The sequence below is a fragment of the Silurus meridionalis genome, chromosome 11 (genome assembly GCF_014805685.1).
Source record: "Silurus meridionalis isolate SWU-2019-XX chromosome 11, ASM1480568v1, whole genome shotgun sequence".
Classification (NCBI taxonomy): Eukaryota; Metazoa; Chordata; class Actinopteri; order Siluriformes; family Siluridae; genus Silurus; species Silurus meridionalis.
Window position 1 is genome coordinate 6926168 of NC_060894.1, and position 19832 is coordinate 6945999.

At 36.9% G+C, this 19832-nt stretch overlaps 1 protein-coding gene across 1 annotated transcript; it reads left to right on the forward strand.

Moving 5' to 3' along the window:
* The first annotated feature begins 1136 nt into the window (after positions 1-1136).
* Positions 1137-18052, forward strand: pcp4a (Purkinje cell protein 4a). The gene is made up of 3 exons (XM_046861617.1): positions 1137-1238; positions 16454-16505; positions 17247-18052. The coding sequence occupies exons 1-3, from the start codon at positions 1230-1232 to the stop codon at positions 17378-17380; spliced, it is 195 nt and encodes a 64-aa protein (XP_046717573.1). The 5' UTR covers positions 1137-1229; the 3' UTR covers positions 17381-18052.
* The last annotated feature ends 1780 nt before the right edge of the window (positions 18053-19832 follow it).

The window sequence follows — 19832 nt, forward strand, 5'->3', positions numbered from 1 at the left end:
ACGATGCTACCACCACCATGCTTTACGGTAGGCAAGACACAATTTTTTGATTCTTCTCCCCAGGGTGTCATCACACATGCTGGACACCATCTGAGCCAAACAAGTTTATCTTTATCTCAACATGGTTCCAATAATTCATGCTCTCAGACAGGTTGTCTTTAGCCAACTGTTTTTTGCACTAGAAGCACCACATTTTAACTACTCTATTACAAGATACCCACATCCTGTCAAACAGACAAAAACATTAACATAATGAATAGGATCTGGCTTTGCATGGTTAAGCGACGGACAGCTATTACTTAGGGTGTACTCACTTTTGTTGGCAGCTTTTTTTGGCAAGCTGCACATTGACTGCTCTAAAATATATCTAAGTTTCATTTTTATATTATTGTCCCTTTAGAAGAAACTAAAATGGTTGCTAAAATATGAGGGTTATACCCACATCTGTGAGATACTGTATGTGGCATCTTTCAGGACTTATTAAGAAAATTAATCAAGGAAGACACGACAGGAGTAGTGAACTTCAGTAATTGTCTGCATAACCTGCGTCGTCATCATCACTTATGCCACTCAATTTATGCCAATCTCCACTTCCTCCTTCAAATAAGCAATAACACAACAATACTCATAAACACAACCAACTACAAATGCAACAAAACATTTCACTACAAATGGATACAAATGCATACATTTCAATTCTATAAGCTTTGCTTTGATGGGTGGCACAACTGCACTATTCCTTGCCAAGTGACAGCTCCAGTGTCCTGGTTTTGACCCTGAGTTCAGGACTGTTTTTGTAAAGCTTAAATACATGCCAATTTATAGACTGAATGTGTGTGAGTGTGTGTATGTGTATGTGTGTATGCATGTGTGCATGCTTAATGAACCTGTTTATCATCCAAGGTGTATTCCCATCTCTCTATTTTGATTTATTGCATTTTCTACCTGCTCCTCTTTTTCTTTTTATTGTTATTTTAAGACATTTTATATTTTATTATTATTAATTTTTTTTTTTTGTTATCAAAGTAAAAATCTCTGACACCACACGATGAACGGGATTGGTTGAGGAGGAACCGTGCTGCCCCTCCTCGCGCATTGGGGGGCTTCCCTTATAAAAGCCTCGTTGGCCGCGGCGGCGCGCGGACTCCTCTACTGCGTCACCCGGTGCCGGTTAAGCAAGCGCGCGCGGAATCGTCGTATCCCTTTCATCCGTTCATCATCTCTACACCATGAGTGAGGTGAGCTCTCCACATCTCCAGATGGTGCTTTAGAGTTTTTACTCATAAAGGGTTACGAACGCCGTTCTTTTTTCTTTTCTTATGAATTGCAATAATAGAAAAAAGTCTTAGTGAAGTAAAAATTCGCAGTGCAATGCAAATATCTTTTTGCAATGCTTTACAATCCTTTGCCATGATTTAAAGTCCGCGTGCTCATGCCTAAAGGGGTTTCGGAAGCCAGTGCGCGCGCATCTGACCGAAATAATCACCTGCATTTTATGCTCAAGTCGTCGTTTTATTGCATTATATGATTTTTTTTTATTCTGGAAGCAAGAATATTCATGTGTCCTGCGATTTCGAAGGAGATCCAAACCACAAATTGGGGATTGTTACAGCATCAAAAATTTGAAAGGTGTCATAAAGTCATTGGAAAACTTTGGTGTGGAAACGTCTGACCCCCTCAGCACTACAGGGGGGATCACCTGAAAACTAGGACATTTACTGTACGCGTTAGTTCGGTCGTGCACGCGCGTTTATATATGTGTACAGTATGTGCGTGCATATGCAGAAATAATAATAAATAAGATATAAGTGGTCTGATTGCGTTTTGATGATCAAAAACAAAACGCGCGCGCGCGTGTGTGTGTGTATGTGGATGGGTGGGTGGGTGGGTGGTGGTGGTGGTGTTGGGGGGTGGTAATCTCGCAAAGCATGATAAGAAAATGTTTTGTCCTTGTCGTGAAACTGACTTTTCTTTATGTCCATTTCTTTTGTGGATATTTGGTAAATCTCTAAGGGTTGAAAACTTTCATCTCGGCTACTGATCTGAAGTTGAGGTCTAGATTTAACATGAATAAACTGTATTCATAAAGATGTGTCCTTACAATGACAGAAAAGGCAATCACGATTGTATCTGTTAGACCCGTGGCATCCGTACGATCTGAAAAAGACCTTTTATTAGTATAAAAGAGACAATCCTGTCTTTAATTTCGAAGGAAGAATTCACCGGTGAGTAGTACATCACAGTGCATTTCACTGTTGAAATATTTACTGAAAATCTGTATTTTGTTCCTGTTATGCAATTTGTATCCTATTATTTATGCAGCTTTAAGCTTGCCACCGTCCATCTGAAACCAAACAGCAACATCGTATGAAGTCTATAGTGACAAGTAAGAAGCGGAATCATTAAGGAGAGAGAGAGAGAGAGAGAGAGAGAGAGAGAGAGAGAGATGTCCAGCTGTGCATTACAAAGAACAGAGAGGCGGACAAGCACTAATGACTCCACTATGCAGAAAAAGAGCACATGTAGCAATCCTGGACTGATGGTGATACACCAACTTATTCCAACTGCACCGTTTCTTTAGGGACAAAGCACAAAGACACGGAATTATAATTAATGAAAAGAATTTACTATTTTTCTTCTATAAAAAAATACGTTTTTTTGGCAGGATTGCTAGAACCTTTTTTTCTGTAGACACCAGTATGCTAACACACACATACATCTCTAGACATTCCTGAATACACTTATTGTCTTTTCAAAGCACCATTCCATTGGTGTATAAAACATTCACCCAGAACGTGAAAGGGTTTGCATAATTTTTATTCTATTTTATTTTATTCACCTCAGTTCCACTCCAGTATGGTTCCCACCGTGATGTTTGTGCATTGCGTCGCTGTCAGGTTTGGTGGAAATCCCTAATGACAAGCCGTGTTGGATTGTGGAGCGGGGGGGGGGAGGGCCGGTGGATGCAGGACTTGCTCCATAGCAATAACAGAAAACATTATGTTATGTTATCTGAATTCTAGATGGGTCTGTTAGATAGAGGGAGAGAGGTTCAGTGGTTTCCTTCAAATCCCAGTTGATCCGTTATTAATTGGAATTTTGACACAAATATCTGTACTTTCTACTTCTTACATTATCAAAACAGGCTCATTACTTTAGTTGTCAATATTTTTTCTTCTCACCTGGTGTATAATTTCCTGGCTCTTACACATCACAGACGTAAGCTAGTTTGTGAAGCTAACAATGAGCATGTCAGAAGGCAACAAGAAGTATGGGGCTACTAATACATTTTATTAACTACATTTATTTATACACAACGTAATTTCTTCATTCAGATATACAAAAATAAATAAAGAAACTCCACCGAAATTTCTATTTTAATCAGTAAAAAATATTTTACTGATGTGCCAAGTCACAAATCAGCAACAAAATCCGCCATGATGCACACATTTAACCCTCCGTGGTCAACAAACATGCTGGTGCGTTTTGTGGAATTTTTTCCTCATAACGCCAAAACGAATGATAGAGATTGATAGATTATAGATGTATCAGACTCATAGAATATAAATGTATTAGACTGTAGATAAATAGATTATACATTATAAGAAAACATTTCGTGGACTGAACATAAGATTTATATGTGCTTTTGTGAAAATCCTGATCACATTTAGTCCCCATTCACAGTTATAATAACTTCCACTCTTCTGGGAAACACAAGAAAATATTTCTTGTTTCACAGGAAAAAAATCTAAAGATGTAGATAGATTAGAAAGATATTAGATTATAGATATATTACATTAGATATTACATTGGAGATCATTCAGGTTTATTAAATTGTCACTGTCTTTCCGCTGGACTGGCTTAAGTGCCTAGAAATACACAAAAGGTGGTCTGATGGCTAATTTTTGGACATTTGTAGACTATTTCAGTGCCCTAATAGACAGGATGGAGATGTACAGAACCTCCTTGTGCAAATGCTGGATGTAATCTAACCTGACGTGTAGCTTCAGTGCATTATGATCCGACAGTCTTGTTGCTGCTGCATGAATGAAGAGGAAATGCATGAGTACAGGAGCAGTATAGGTACATAACAGCACCATGACTCACAGTGCTGCTGTCTGTTTCAATATAGCCATTAATACGTGCCAGAACGCTTTTGTGCTCGTTGTCGGAGAATTTCTGTCTGTTTGCATTGGTTCCTGAGTGATAAGGCAGTGATAATTCCTCATCTATCCAACAGACTCTATTAAGCTGTTCGTCACAAATCTGTAATCAGCAAAAAGCTGCTTCGTCCACCAATCTTACGCTATCAGAGAGGAGTACAGAGACGGCGCCAATTAGCAGAGAGCCTGCTCCATCAGGATAAAAGAGCGTTAGGGCTGACACGAAGTCTCTCAATGCTGCAAATCCTAATCAGCAGATTAAAACCATGAGGAAGTCGATTGTGCCTCAGAGAGGCAAAGCTTGACAACTTTGATAGACTTAAAAGAAGAGAAATGGGATGGGTAAAGAATAGCAGTCAATTAGTGCTACACAGCGTGGGCTGATAAAGCTTTTAAATCCACTTGGTTGAGGTTTAGGACCAGATATTATTATAATAGACATTAATATATTTAGTTTATATATTGATATTTATTTATTAATGTTTTTATGTTGTCATAAGGCAACCCAAAACTAAAATTATAGATTTATTAGAGATTATGTATTAGAGATTGATTAGATATGTATTAGAGATTGATATAAATGTGTTAGCTATAGATATAGAAAAAACATTGTGGGCACCTGAACATAACATATCCTATTCCACATTTAATCCAAATTTGCTATTATAATAACCTCCACTCTTTTGGAAAGGTGGTCCTCTACATTTTGGAGTGTGGTTGTCGAGGTTTTTGCTCGTTCAGCCACAAGGGCGTTCATAAAGTCTGGTATTGATGTAGGATGAGGAGGTTTGGGGTGCAGTCAGCATTCCAGTTCATCCTAAAGATGGCCAGTAGGGTTGAGGCCAAAGCTCTGTAGCAAGAAACACAAGATTGGGAACAGGAACAGGTTTGGGTCTCCTAGTTTAATTGTACCACATCCAGAGGCATCCTATACAGTTCTGTGCTTCCAGTTTTATGTCAACAGTTTGGGAAAGAATCACCTATGGCTGGAAAAGTCAGGTATCTTAATTATTTTGCCTATATATTGTATAGATTCTTCTAGATTTAGCAAACATATTTATACAGTATTATTAAATCAGCAAGCACTTAATGTAGACAACATTATGAGTGTTAAAAAAGTCTCTTTCCCAATATTTCCCAATAAAGCAGCTCAGCTATTGCAGCTACCACAGACACACACATTAACTATATTTCTGTTTATATGGTATTTTGTTAAATCAAACGGCATGTTGTGCGCATGTTTTATAAAAAAAATCATAAAATTCATAAAATCTGTGTGTGTGTAATTGATATTGCATATAAAATCTCAGTACATAAAATTAGATTTGCTTTCAACTACATTTACATGTTTTTTTTATTTTTTTTATGAGCAGCATTTCTTACTGTGAACAATTTTACAAATTGTAATCCAGCTTGATAAATGGATTAATTTTTCCATTTTCGAAGGAAAATAAATCCAATATTATGACTCAAAGCTTGTGCTTATGTAACATCCATCCACAGTAAACTTCAGACTCCTCTCATCTGCTGTGCATCACCTTGCCCTGTAGAATGAATTAGCCTGGTGAGTCATATGTCTCTTTTCTCAAACCTGAAAATCCCCCAGCAGTGAGCCGGGATTTCTCTCAAATAGTCTTTAATATAAAAGCTACTCTGATGGTTGAATCACACTCTACAGTACAACAAGAAACCACAATAAATAAAAAGTATAGAGGAAAGGTGTGTGATGATGGGAAAAGCCAGGCGGATTCAAGAAATAGTGGAAGAAGAAAGAGAAAACGATCTTGTGATCTCTTTCTGAATCCTAAATACCCCTCCCCCAACAAAACTTTAGGTAAACAGAAGTGTGTTGTATTGAAAGGAGCGGAGAGCTGCTTAATATCTGCATTTATCATTAGCTTTGTCTTGGGATTAATTAATCCGGATAAACAGAAAGCAGCACATTCTGCTGAACGGCAAGTTAAAATAAAAAAAATTAAGACAGTGAAAATAATCTGCATAAACTGATTGAGCAGGTTCAGGCCATGTTCTGTTGGGAGATGCATATTAAGAACAGTAATGAATTATACGACAAACCTAACAACTGTCAATCATTTTCTCTGTTTTCCTGTGAGAACTGATTGCGCTCCTTGTCCGACTTGTTCATGTTAAGGATTTTTTTCAATTCAGCACATCTGGAGCATTCTATTACCAAGTTGTAACAAAATCCAAAAAGATAAACAAGTAAACAGGCAGAGACCGGGCGATGAGACCAGCCAGCGCAAGGACATTGAGCAAATTAAGACACATGGAACGAAAAGCTTGGGAGGTCAGGTGGCAGTAAACAGTATTTTGCAGCAATACAACAATAACATACTCGTTTTTAACCAAACTAATTACTGTAGAAAGTGAAAACAGCTGTGGAAAATAGGGACAAGTGCTACAAAAAAACAATGACAGGAAAGGGGTGGGACATAACATGGTTCAAAACAAAGTTGCAAATGGCACCTAAAAAAAAGAATAAAAGTTGTAAGTGCCCCACTGACCTCTAGCTAGGTTATATATAAAAATCCGATATCAACACATATGAAAATACCCTTACAGACCATTGGCAAGTAGCTTTAACAATTATCAAAAGTGACAGGTAATAGAAGGTCTTGTTTGACTTTGGTACTATTGTTGAAATGCGAAAGCTGTTTACACGCCCAAGATCAGTTCCCTGCACCACAACAAAACAGTGGTCCGTGTTTGCTTCAACTGAGCCACAGCATGGCCTGACCCAATTTACATCAAGTGTGGAAGCTATGCGTGCTTGGCACTATCGGTCAACTTTCTGTCCTTAGTCTTTTAAGGGTTATTAAATCAAATAAACATATGCACCTAGTGCCTACCATTTTAAAAAGTGATGCATGCTGTTTGAGGCTTGGAAAGAAGTTCAGAATGAGCGCAATTGTTCAAACGATCTTGGGGTAAGGACAAGGATTTAGACAGTTTTTCCGTCACAGGAGACAAAAACTTTCCAATGCTTCTCTATGCTCAGTTTATTCATTCAGTTAAATAAAAAACATAAAAAGAAAAAGAAGAAGGAGAGGGACTGGTGTTCCTTTTAAATAGAGATTAGCTTTTGGTTATGGAAAAAAGGCCCTGCAGTATAACAGCTCAACACATAAGCTAGCCAAGAAGACAAAAGACAGCTTTGATCCATTCTACTTTACAAAAACTTGATTCAAATTTTTTTTGCTTCTCTCTGTGTCATTGATGTACTTTTTTATGGCCTTTGTGAGAATTTACAGATGAATGGTTAGGTAAATGAGGACAAACAGGACACTGCAGTGCTGCCCTCATCGCTTTACTCAGCTCAAAAAAAATCACAGTCCAGCATTCGGATGCTGGCACTTTGCTGACTCATTTGATAGAAGATAAACCTTTAAAGGCGTTTCAATTACTTTAGCATTTTTAAAGTCTGGAAAGATGATCTAGCATAAAAAGAAAAAATGGGTTGGCCGTAAAATCAGCGAAGGGAATTTTATTTATTTTAATTGGTACATTTACATTTACATAATGAAATACAAGATTCCCCCCTTTTTCTTTTACAGTTTATTTTTTAATTTCTCATAATAACAAGATGATTTCTAGAAACAGAATGGTTTCTTGTATGAGCCAGATGTTTTCTTGAAGCTTGAAGTAAGGCATAGCTTTCTCATAATAAGCAGATCTCGAAGTAACAAGATGGTGTCCTGAAATAGCCAGATGTTTTCTGGAAGTAAACAAATGGTTTAATGTAATAACCAGCTGTTTTTTTAGAACACAGTTTGTCTTGTAATACCGAGAAAATGTTTTCTTGCAGTACTGTTATAAAGATCTCAATAATCATGTGTTGTTTTTTCACAGTATCGAGAGTTTCTCATAATGAAGTGGTTTATTGTAGAAATTAAGCTTGTTTTCTCCTAATAATAAGCTACGTACTTGATACATATGTCGATCCCATTTCTATTTCACATATAATCCCCATTTGCTGTTATAATAACCTCCTCTGTTTTTGGATGATGTTTCATTAGATTTTGGAGTGTGCTTGTGGAGATTTGTGCTCATTCAGCCACAAGGACTTTAGTAAATATCTTATCTAGCATATCATCCTCGAGCTGGTGTTGTGCAAAGGGTCATGCTGGGACAGGATTGGGTCTCCAAGTTCAAGTGAACAGAAAATATTATTATATTGCATCCATTGGATTGGATTGTGTTTCTCCAACTGTGTGCTAACAGTTTTGGAAAAAATATTGGCATCCCAATACCTTTGTCTATATAGGGTATTGTAAATGGTTTTCTGTAGTAGCAAGATAATTCTCTCGTAACAATGAGATGTTTTGTTGCTATTGCAACAAAACATCTCATGTATTGATGTATTGATTTACATCATTGGAGGCAGTTAAAGCAGATTAGTCTGATAATCAGCTATTCAGTGATGCACAGTAAAGAAAGAGTAACTGCTGAGCATATGTGACATGATGAAGTCTTCCGGGAACCAGAAATGCTGAACCAACGGATCCACCTGGAAGACTAACTGCGTGCCACCTACATCTGACCAAGCAGTCTGGTCACTTCCCCTGAAATGTATTGACGATGAAGCAAACATTCTGAAGTGTTCTGAAGTGTTATCGAAAGTAAGAGCAACAGAGAAAGGGAGAGAACTGTTACTTTTTCCGAGCCATGAGTGTGATGAGCTGGTCCATTAATCGTGTCCTATCAGATGCTAACAGTGCAGTTTTAGACTACATCAAATAAATTAGCCTGGCTCTGTGCATGTAAAATCGTTAGTTGTGATGCTAGAACATTATTACTTAACTGTTTGAATTTGGGAATAACCCCAGATATTTACATATATATATATATATATATATATATATATATTCATGCAGATGTGCACTTAATATGCTTATATTGATAACTTGGTCACCATGCCATGTAAAGAAGATCACATGAATGAGCTAGTAGTAAAACATTTATTAGCTTGCTGTTATAGAAAAATATCTTATAACTAATAGTTAATAATTATTATTAACGATTATTTTCCATTTAGTCAACATTTTTATTGATCCTCTGAGCCACATTTGGATGACATCATTGATGTCTAGATTAAAGTGTGATCAGGGTCTCTTTTTTGATCTGTCACACACGCCTTCGGGAAGCGATAATTTCTATCTTCAAAATGTTCCTTCCATTAACCAGCGCCATCTGTTCAGCTCCGAAAAACATCTCTCTTTGTCTTCATGCGAACAGGAGGTCCTTTTCTTGCCGTAGTCATCCGTGGCCTAGATGAGCATCTCCAATGTAAATTGTTAATAGACATGGCGTGCAGCAGGGAACCCCTCTGAAGCACACAAGCTGCCTAAAGACCCAGAATAGAGCCAGAAATATGTTGCAGGAGAACAAATTATTTATTGAAATATCTGGCTTTGCAGGAAGTGTTGGAATGCTTTTTTGAGGAATTAAAAAAATAATTGAATAATTAAAATAAATTATATATAGATATTTTCAATTGTGAATTTACTAAGCATTTATTATGGATTAGCATTTATTTATAATTTTTTTTTTTTACAATTTTATTAATTAAATGGTTCTATTCTATTGTTAAAAAATTGGGCTTTTTTTTATTAATTTCCACAAAAGAAGAAAAATTGATAAGCCATTTTCAAGCTTGAAATTGTTTTTTTTATAAATCATTCAGGATAATTTTATTTGCTTATTGAGTAAATTCCGCTTGGAATGAACCCTTATCTCCAAGTCAATCAGAAAATGACTTTCACAGTTAGACAATAATTTTTTAATTTTTTGTAAGTTTTACAATGTTTATGTTTAACATTTAGCTCTGTGACTCAATGTAACAGCATGACTACAAGCCTAGGAGCTCAGAGCTTACACTGGCTGCAGGATACCAGGATACACATGGTGTGATTGAGTATCTGGAGGGCTGGAACGATGGCACAGACTTCGCTTTATCATCAGTCAGCTGAAGTTATCAGTGAACAATGTGTAGAACATAATTACAGATCTTGACTTTTTTCCCACTGCTCGGTTAGTTTTGGCTGATTATCCATGCTGAGCGTTTCACTTTTCACTCGTAATGATTGAGCTCCAGTATTTCCATGTAGAAAAAAAAGGCTTTTTAACTTATTAAACAGTCCATGTTCAGATTTAATCATTTTATTGCAGCTTTTCCAAAACTCTAAAACTGTACCACAAACATTGTGGTTTGTTAAATAAGGTTTTGGTGTAAGAGGAACATATGGAGGAGCCGGAGCATGAACATACTCATGTTATTTTGGGAGAAAATAGAGGATCCTTTTTTTGCTGTTCCCTCTTGTACTTCAAATCCATGAAGATCTCATTATTTTTCCACATTTACTGATTCACATTGACACCATTCGCCAAGTCTGTCTTTTTTAATCTTTATTCTACTTAAATTTTCCTGCCGTTTGTTTTTTAGGCCAGGACGCTTGGGATATGTGAAGTTCTCAGTGTAATAAAATCCAATCATGTCCTGAACGTTGATATGAGATACTGTACATATCACACAAACATTTTCTGTTACTGTACATAAACACATACATTTTTCTGTACCAGCAACTAATTCAATTGTGGAAAGAAAACAACTAATCTATGTAAAATGCCCAGGCAGAAGGTCCCCTGGTGGTCTAGTGGTTAAGATGCAGCGCTCCCACCGCTGCGACCCGGGCTCGATTCCCGGTCAGGGAACCAACCCCAGCCACTCTCAGTGCCGGTCCCAAGCCCGGATAAATTGGGGAGGGTTGCGTTAGGAAGGGCATCCAGCGTAAAACGTGCCAAATCAAACGTGCGGAGGATCCGCTGTGGCGACCCCTAACGGGAGAAGCCGAAAGAAAGTTTTATGTAAAATGCCCAGGCTGATTGCATCTCCAAAACCCCTCAGAAAAAAATATCCACAGTTAAACATAAAGAACGTAAAGAAACATAGATTTCTTCTCGATCTCAGTCTTTGTTTAGGACACAGAGTGCACCACTGTATACATACATTTTTGATTTGCAGTGTTTTTATCAGCTGATGTGGGCAATTATATAATATTGTAGTCTCTCCTAGAATTCGTCATCCAACATTCTTTACTTACACTTTCCATTTGTTTGCCATGTTTGTTTGTCTATGTTTGAGAAGATAACATTTTATTCCAATTAATATCTATCTATACAATAATTTGTATCCCAATAACCATTTGTGCCAAAAAACACCCATCATGAAATTATGTTGTTTGCTTGAATTTAGTTATTTTGTATTACTCTACAATTTTATTCTAAAGTGATGTACGTATATGTTAAACAAAGGTCTTTTTTAACAACAAATAACTTTACTTGCAGTGCTTTAATGCAATAACTGTCAACGATGCACTATATCAGTTTTGAAAACAAATTTGGGTATATTTTTATTAATAAAAAAAGCGAATTATTTTAAAGTAAAGCCACATGTTGCTAGAAACAGATTATTAAAAGTCATTTTGCAAACATACAGTATTGAATGTTCTGTTGCTCAGAGAATACCTCTGTGAATTATTTGCTAATGCTGCCAATTTGTGTAATGCTAATTGTTCATATAGCCTTTATTTAATCAGTGTTAGCAGATATGAGCTGTTTATACGTATAAAATTGAAGCTTGTTTTGAAGCACTGAATGTGTCAGGGTCATATAAAAGATGTACAACGGTTAGTTTTGGCTGCTGTCCTGGTTTTGCCTCCAGGTCCATTTCTGAATTAGCAATAAAGTGATTGCTGGAGCATGATGCAAATCTGATGATGGGGCTTTTCTTCTCCACACCCTGCTGCTTTGTGCTGATCAGGGCTTTCCCTCTGCACTCCTGTTAACTTTAGCCGAGTTCTACCTGCTGGTCTTTCCCCGTTCACAGATAAAACAAATGCATGGATATTTTTACTTCTCCAAGGCTGATGTTAAGGTGGCTTACATCACAGTTGATGCTAAAAGAACAGCTGAGAGAACAAACTGTGTGTAAAGTTACTCAGTTACATTTATATCAACTGATGTCTCTAACAGCTAATCACTGACCACCTCTATTCTTAACAACCAATCACCACTGTTCTCAATGACCAATCACTGATGAGTTCTTAGCAATCACTCTTTACTTTTATTCTCAAATAATCAAGTACTGACCACCACTGTTCTCATTGACCAGCCACTATTGTTCTCAACAACCATATTATTTATCGCCAGTGTTCTCAATAACAAAAACCCATTGTTTTCTAAACAGTCAATCACTGACAACCACCACTGTTCCTAATGACAAATCACTGATTACCACTGTTCTCAACCACCAATCACCAGCGGTCTAAACAGCCAATCACTGTCACCATTATTCCCAACAACCAGTCACTGACCTCCAGTGGACCAATCACCAATTAGTTACTGAACCAGTGTTTTTAATGGTCAATTAATGATCAGCAATATTCTCAACAACCAATTACTGCAAACCACTGTTCTCAGTGACCAAACACAGGTGTTGTCAGTGAACAAACACCATTGTTCTTAACGACCAATCACTGACCACCACTGTTCTTACTCTTACTCTCACCACACTGTTTTATTCTGTTTAGATTCAGAAACTCATGTAACATATTTTGAAATGGAGGCAATCTTGATTATTCAATGAATATGCAAATTAGCCTTCTGGGAACTTCTTTTTGTTCCCTCTAAAAGAGGAGCAACCTGATGTGTGTTGGAATCTACTGTATGTACTTTATCTAATGACAGTCCCTGAAGGATTATCTGCATTTCTATTTCTTCAAAATTTCTCATTTATTGCTTTCTATTTTACACAATACTGAGATCATGGCACAGAGCTCTTGTGTTTCCACTGGGTGTTTCCTGTGCACGTTCTTGGCCAGGATAGTGCCATTGCGTGGGCACTAGGCTCAATGTGATTCGTGCCTTATCAGTCCAGTGGGATTTACACCACACACACACACACACACACACACACACACACACACACACACACACACACACACACACACACAGTTCATCTTAAGGTGCTGCTGCAGTCAGCTTTTTAGTCATTCCTATTACTTTAATGGTGCAGCTGCTTCTGTTGCTTCGAGTGCTTTATAATCATATTTATGTGGAGGATCATTAAGGTTACAGTGTGTGTGTGTGTGTGTGTGTGTGTGTGTGTGTGTGTGTGTGTGTGTTTGTTTGCAATAGTCACTGTCCCTTCAGTGGTTGCTTAGATAAGCAGAATTACATGGGGGAGAGTGTCTTCTGCAGTGAAGAGATCCCCCCTCCTCTGCAGAGAGCTGGGAGTTTTCCCTCATCGTAACATAAAGCAGTGTGTGTGTGTGTGTGTGTGTGTGTGTGTGTGTGTGTGTGTGTGTGTGTGATTGCTGTGGAACTGCAGCAAAACACCCTGCAGTTGCCTAGGTGTGAGTGCGTATGTGCTACTCCAACAGAAAGGGATGAGCAATTGAAATAGTTAATATTAATGATAATATATATTTATGAGATCAGTGAGAATTATTCATCATGACATAAATTATGACAAGGTGTACACTTATAGGACGCATATCACACAGGTGGGGTATTCAAGTGCATTAAGTATGTATGCTTAATAAGTGTTGTTAATTATTTTCCTGGAATATAGCTCGGTCCTGAATATATTTTATTAATCTTATACAAAATGGTTTGTCAATAATAGCATTTTTAAAACTTATTATCAAGATAAATGTCATATATCTTAACATTTATGGTCGTGAAAACAGGGTGTAGAGTGGCAGCCTGTTGCTCCTTATCTTATCTTATCTTATCTTATCTTATCTTATCTTATCTTATCTTATCTTATCAACATAATAATTGAAATTATCAAAACAAAAAAATATTTTTGCCATTTTATAAAAAAGCCACAACTTAACTGCCAGTTTTAAATCCTTCCATAAAAACTCCTTCCATAAAATGTTAAATACATCTAATAAAAGTTTAATAAAGCACCATGTCATATTATATGCATAAGCATATGCTAAGCACCATTATGCAACACCTTCTGACCAATTGGGTTTGAGAATTTATATTCAGTTTATTAAAACTGTGAGTTTTAACAAAAGAGTCTTTTGCATTCTGTAATATGTTCTGAGTGTGTGTAAAATACATCTTCATATGCAACTTTTTAACTCCAACTCTAACTATACTATAATAGTTAGAGCTAATTAATATTCATGGTTGTACTCAGGTTTTCTTCCTCCTTGTATTCCCTTAAGAGCACAGATGGTGCGCTTGTCCGTCTCATCTTCCCTCCAGCACTTGATATGTTTTAATGCTTTCTGCTTCAAGAACAAAAAAGATATTTTTTTTTCTCCTGAGTGAAGAGAAGATTCTGTACGGCCTCAACTCACACATAAGGAAAGTCTTTGATCCCCAGCACCATATCACAGAAAACTCCCTCATATGATAATGGATTTCCTAATGCAGTGCAATAAGGCACCGAGCTCAGGAACACCAGCTCTGGGTAGCATGAGCACCAAAGTGGCCGTGACCGTTTGCAGATTTATTCTCATTCTCATTCTCTCACATTCTCATGCAAATGCAGCAAAAAAAATTTATGCTGGAAGACAAAGATAGAATTGAAGGCAGGCTTATTCCAGAGGAAAGAGAAAAAGCATTGACATGGTGGGGGAGGGGGGTGTCTCAGAGAACTCAAATTCCCTCTAATCGTCCTGTGCACTTTTTATGGCAAGGTTAGTTTCGCATCCGGACGGAAAACAGCGGTGCAGTTCAAAGAGTGCAGCGAGGATTTGAGACATGCTGATACAACCTTGCTACTGTATCAGGGGTGTGTTTCTCTTCTTCTTACTGTAGTAAAACAGATGCTGCGATTAGATCAGGTTCTGTGATCTTACAGCTCATACTACTCGCTTAATGCACAAACATTAAGCCCTGTCTCGGATTAAACAGAGCTGAATTTATGTTTTGAACCCAGGGCAAGGATTAATTAATGCACTGTACACACCAATGATGTGTTTTCAAGTTTGTATAATTGCATTTCTGACTGATAGGGTTTTTTTAATAATTGCTAGATTTACATGTGTCAGGTGCTTATGGAGAAATGGAGGTAAGGCTGTTCAACTTAACCAGCTGAATTAATCAGCTGAAGACAGAGACTCCATTATAGTGTATATAGTGCATACTATTGTAATGAGAAAAAAACAGAAAAAGCATCATAAACAACATTACATCATACCAGTTCCTTCAGCTAGCTAACAATCCTAGCTTGGTTTCTGGGTAAGCTTCATTATCAGTTATATAAATCTTACCACTTTTAGTTACAATACACTAGCAAATGTAGTTAAATTGTTCCTGCCACTCTTATCACACTTCACAATGTGAAGCATGTAATGTGTTTTTTCATAAACCTGCTATTACCTCAGCAAATTGCCTGAGGTTTGATTGTGAACATGTGGCAGCCATTTTAATTATTACAACCGAACAATATATTGCTATCCTGATAGCACAGTAGACAAATTCTGATACATTGATGATCTTGCAAGTTGGCCTAAGTAGCTAGCCTGTTGCTTTACAAGATAATGAATAAGTGAATAAGCTAATTCACTTGAATCACTGAAAAAAATGCAAGGTAGATAATTTATTTCTCTGTTCACTATCAAAAACTTTGTGGTTAGCTTACTTTCATTTAGTTTTAGGCTGACATTTTGCTCACGCTGGGGATGCCTCCATAAATTGTTTAATAATATGTTAATTAGAAGTATATTTCTTGTCTTGTACAGTGTCTACTAGATGTAAGCTTTCAATCAGTAGACAGAAGCCATTTTTTGTTTTAGCTGAGATTACTGATTGATATTATTTCTATTACCAAATAAAAGCTAGTCATTTGCTGATTAGCTACTAAACAACAGCTAACTAGAACTGAACTAACTGAACAAAATTTTACTCTGAACCCATTCGATAAGAGTTTAAGACCCTACTTAAGAAACTGTCTGGACTTGAGAGTAAAACAGTAGGTTTGTTCTTGAGTATACAAATTTGATGACCAGATCATATACATTAAGGTCAAAGGGCTAATTATTATTTAATTCATTAAATCGTTAATTTAAGGTCCTATCATTTTAATTGGCAAGTCCATTTAAACTCAAGTGAATAGAAGTCAGTGATGATGCAGCCAATACATGTTAAAAACTTTCGCAAGTCACTCAGCTGGAGTTGGTTTAAACCTTTCCAGTATAGTATAAAGTGCAAATTCATCAGGCTATTTTTTCTCTTTTGGATTACAGAGACCAGGATCCGGAGTACCAACTGGACTCAGCAAACCCTCAGGGGGTGACGGTATGAACCTTATAATACTTTACACTGCTTGTTCATTTAAGGCCTCCTGGCTAAAATGCTGTGTGAGCAATGTGGGGATCTATGAGAATCTTATTTTGCATTATATACAGTGAAAGTCATCAGGTTGATCAGATCAGATCATTTCTGTAAGGTGTGTTGTGGACCGAGTGACTCCTATGTTCACTCTGTATTTGCTGATAAGAGCCTACCAAAAAGGTTCAGTAACATACCTCTACCTAAAACACCCATTTGACTTGGGTTAAAGGATAGGATTTTTAAAACCTCTTTAAATATTACATTTAGAATATATTGTCCCTGAAATCTGAATATACAGTAGTAAACCCTGCATCCAAATAATCCAAACATTAAACATTTTTTAATTCTTTTTAAAAGTGCTTTCAGATACAAGTGATTGACAAAAGTTTGTGGACACCTGACCATAGGAGGCCTGGGTTGCAGTCAGTGTTTTAGTTCATACCAAAGGTGTTCAATAGGGCTGAAAGCAAAGATCAGTAGTAGCCCACTCAAGCTCTTCCAGACAAAAAGCATATTTTAACAGAGGGGTCATGCTAGAATAGGTTTGGGTTTAATGGGTTTCATCTTTGTGGTAACAGTATAAATAAGAACCACATATGGCTGGAAATGTCAAGTGTCCAAATACTTTTGTCCACATAGCATAGTTCAAATGACAATACAACCACATACTGTATGAAAATATAAACAATATAATGCTATCCACAGATGCATCCAAGAAGGACGTCCCCCCTGAGGACTTTGATATCGACCTGGACGCACCAGAGACGGAGAAAGCCGCTGTCGCCATCCAGTCGCACTTCAGAAAGTACCAGAAGAAGAAGCAGGATCCGAAGCCATAAGCTGAGCCGGCTGAATGCGGCCCGAAACTGTTTGCATGTTCAATAAAAGCGTACCGTCATGGACTCACGGGTGGGGATTCTGTGGTGATGGCAAGGGAAGGTGGGACTAAGGGAAAAGGGGACTTAAAGTGAATCATCATTGCATCCATCTGGAACAATAAGCCTGATGTTTCAGATTTTATTTCTCTGTATGTTTTAATTTTTTTACTAAATAATTTCTCTTGTATTGGTTCGGAAAGCTTATTGAATATCATGGCTTGCATACTCAAAAGAATATCTCCCACTCAATATGTTCATCTGTGATCATATTCTGTTCATAACAAAGAAATGAAGCTACAAAAATGTATAAAATACTGTACATGTTTGGCATTACTGTAAGTCTGGCTTTCTTTTGATGACAGTGTTATTTTGGAACAAAACAAGCAACTCTGAATTATGAACAATCTTATTAGTCCTGTTCCTTTTTATGATTGTATCACTCCCATGTGCACTGGTTACTGTATTTATTATTTGTTGTCGTCTGGCTACATAAGTGTGTTTTGTGCTTCTTTAAACCTTAGTTTAATCAGCTAAATGTGCCATGTGCTACACTATACTGTCCATCCAACACTTTGAAATGATGTACACTCTTAATATTAGCAAATAAATATTTAAAGAACAGAGCAGACGGCTGACAGGTTGTACATTTCTGCTGTCATTTTTTTTCTTCCCCCCTCTTCAGTGGGACTCCATATCCTTTATTAGAGATTGCACCAAATTACTAACCCTATATCAATCCAGTAGGTTTTACCTAATCGTTTTTAAAGCCAATAACGTAACGGGAAACTACCAAGGACAGATGGCTTCCAAGGGAAGTGGGAAATATAAACGCTTTATGATGTACAGTTGTGATCTTAATGGGACTTCACTGTCACATTACTGTGGAATTCCAAAGGCAGTTCAGTCCCCTCCTATCTTTCACATAAATGGTTATTAATAACAATATAATGTATTATGCTAACATTTTAAAATGAAAGATTGTATCTGAAATGATGGAGGCTTTTAAAGAGCTCATGTGGAACTTTGATTTCAAGGGTCAGCAGATCCACTCTTCACTGGCAAAGTCATTTATTTAACATGATTTTGGAGGTTGGACAGGGTATAGGGTTTAATGTTTTTTAGGTTTAGAGCTAACAATGATTACTTGAGGAACAATCCTGAAGTTCTTTCTTAATGAAATCTGTACCAATAAATACACAGACCGTTCAGAGGTGCAATTACACAACATAATTACTTGGGGCCACAGGATCACTTTCTATTTTAAAACATGGTATTTATGTTTCTAATGCAACATCAGCAGATCTCATCTAAAATAGAACACTTTTCATTAATTTCATATTACACATCAATCGTGACACTGGCAATAGAGCTGAGTGACAATTCAGTCAATGAAATTATTCATACTTTATACAGTATGAATACAGTATAAAGCCACTGACACCATCATATGATCTTTCACACACAGACAACTGAAAGACTTTCTGGATTATAATAAATGATAATACGATAATAAGAGTGAATAATAAGTTTAACACAACATCAGCTCTAAAAAGAAATGCAGGCATTCGCTTAAACAGCGACAGGATCATTAAATCAGTGATTTTGACTTGAGAACCAAACCATGATTCGTGAATCATTCAGGCTTGTTTTATCAACGAGTTTCTTCAATTCATTGAAAATTAACCGACTCAAACGATTCATTATTACAACAATGTAATTATTAATACTACAACACTAATTTTATAAACCATACAGCATACATTTTTATTGATTCCATACAAAAAGCTGTTTCCAAACAATTATACAGCACTAGTTTTAGTGATTGTCCAAATTTTCTAAAGCTCAAAGCTGTTTCATTACTATTGCTCGATTGCATGGAAAAAAGAAGATTCTTGGAAATACTTCAAAAAGTAGAACACACACACACACACACACACACACACACACACACACACACACACACATTTTTTTTTCTCAAACTATAAACTAAGTAAGTAACTCAGTAACGCGAGTAAATGTAAATGTACGTTACTTTCCACCTCTTGCACTATTTCATAAACAAAATTCATATACCAGCTTTGTCTCACTTTTCACATACATGAACTTAAGACTAAGCAATGAATGAGTGGAAAGCTTCCCTTTAATAAAAACTGGGACAGGTGAGACTTGATTGAGTGCTTGAGACTAATTAGCTTGCAAATTGCTTATAAATCCCCCTGGTGGCCAAAGTGGACCTAGCAGGCAATCCATCTCCAGGCCTGTCCTTACACTAAGAAAAAAAGCAGCAAAAAAACACCCACATGAAAGAAAAAAAAGCAGAGCAGGTTAAAAGTGATGTGAATGATTCATCATAGTGAAGCGGCTTTGTAAAGCTATGATTCATCATAGTAAAGCATCCCTATTTTTTTGCATA